Source organism: Ipomoea triloba, chromosome 11 (genome assembly GCF_003576645.1).
Source record: "Ipomoea triloba cultivar NCNSP0323 chromosome 11, ASM357664v1".
In the NCBI taxonomy this organism is placed as follows: domain Eukaryota; kingdom Viridiplantae; phylum Streptophyta; class Magnoliopsida; order Solanales; family Convolvulaceae; genus Ipomoea; species Ipomoea triloba.
The window spans coordinates 25449521-25451152 of record NC_044926.1 but is presented as its reverse complement, the minus strand read 5'-3'; the positions used below and the strand labels follow the sequence as shown (position 1 = coordinate 25451152).

At 40.0% G+C, this 1632-nt stretch overlaps 1 protein-coding gene across 1 annotated transcript; it reads right to left on the bottom strand.

Moving 5' to 3' along the window:
* Positions 1-318: 318 nt before the first annotated feature.
* On the bottom strand, positions 319-1060 carry LOC115997540 (NDR1/HIN1-like protein 12). Its single transcript, XM_031237112.1, is given in 3 exon segments — positions 319-623; positions 625-704; positions 706-1060. Coding segments are annotated over 3 exon segments (606 nt in total). The 5' UTR covers positions 958-1060; the 3' UTR covers positions 319-349.
* Between the last annotated feature and the right edge of the window lie 572 nt (positions 1061-1632).

Below are 1632 nucleotides of genomic sequence, written 5' to 3'. Positions count from 1 at the left end.
ACTAAAGCATGCATTATATTAGAATAATTATATTCCTTGTCCTGCCGGGGATCGGAAGAGATAAGAGAATCAATCACAGTAATTAAGGAATAAATATAGTAATTATGTAGTTAGCCATATGCATACATGCATGCGTTCCTGCAAATCATGTCATCATGTCATATATTATTTCTTTAATATAATAATTCAAAGTAACTCATTGTAAACTAGCTATATATTTAAATATAAAAAATATTACTTGAACTCTCAAATTTACTTCTAAATTAACACCTACACTTGGTATAATGTAATTCAAGAAGGTTGCAGTACGTTTTTAAATAAAACCGAGTTGAGTTGAGTTGAGTTGAGTTCACATGTGGGTGTTGCATTGCGGAGAAGAAGAAGGAAGCAGAGAGAGTTGAGCAGCACCAAATTCTGTGTTAAACCCAACCAGCAAGTCACACTGGACATACACGCTATAGCGTCGGCTCTTTATGGCTCCACCCTTGTATCTCAACTTCCCCTTGAAGACCAGCCTCAAGGCCACCATCCCATACGCCTCATCCATCACCAATCCGTTCAGCATCGACACCGACACGGGCACCGGCCCCCTATCCAGCACAGGAGAGATGGCCACCGTGAGACAGAGGGGGCAGGCTCACCGCCGGCGTGATCGCCTCGTTCTTGTACGAAACAAAAGCCGAGAGATGATTATATATAGTGGTAGGAGAGGCGGGGGTGGGAGTTCCTGGTGAGGAGCGTGAACTGTATGGTGGCGGACAGGAAAGGCGGAGGCGTGAGGTTGAGCTGGTAGATGGCGAGGCTTACTAGCGTGAACTTGGGCTTGGTGGGGCGGTAAATCAGCCATAGGATGAGTAGAGTGATGGCACCTAAAATCAAGAAAATGAGGAGGAAAGCGCACAGGGCTCTGCCTGCGCCGCCGTACTTGTGCTTCTTCTGCTCCTCACCATCTCCCATTTCCTACCTTTAATTAATTATAACCTTGCTAGGTAGCTTTACGCTCTTTGCTAGCTTCAAATCTTCAATGGAAGTATCTATCAGACATAAAATAAAGTTGCGGTGGGCATGGAAGTGAGTTCAGACCCAATAACTACAAAATATATAAGAATAAGAATATATATATGGGTAAATTATACCATGAATCAAAATTTACTTTGCCCTAATTCAATTGTAATTAATTATTTTTATACTTGTAAAATAAATTGAAGACAACTGCATAGATAAAATATGTTAATTGTCAATACATAAAATGTTAATCAACATTTTATATGTCTGCGATTAACATAATTTGTACCAATTATTTATGGAGTAATAATTTTTGTGTTTATATGTCTTTAATTTGTTTATAAGTACAAAAGTTATAACTGCAGATACATAATATGAATTGTGATCTATGATATAACAATTGATATATATGTGTGTGGGGGTCAAACAGACCGCAAGTGAGATAAGATTGAAAACAAAAAGGTACGTAGTAGTCGTGGTCGTAGGACGTAGCAGAGTCATAAGCCTGTCCAAATTTGGCAAAGTGTGCATGAGGGGTGAAACGTGGCTCCTTATGGGTTACGCTCGATCTTGATCTTAATTTGTTTGCGTCATCGCTCTTTCCTCTCGAACTGGCTGATTTACCGC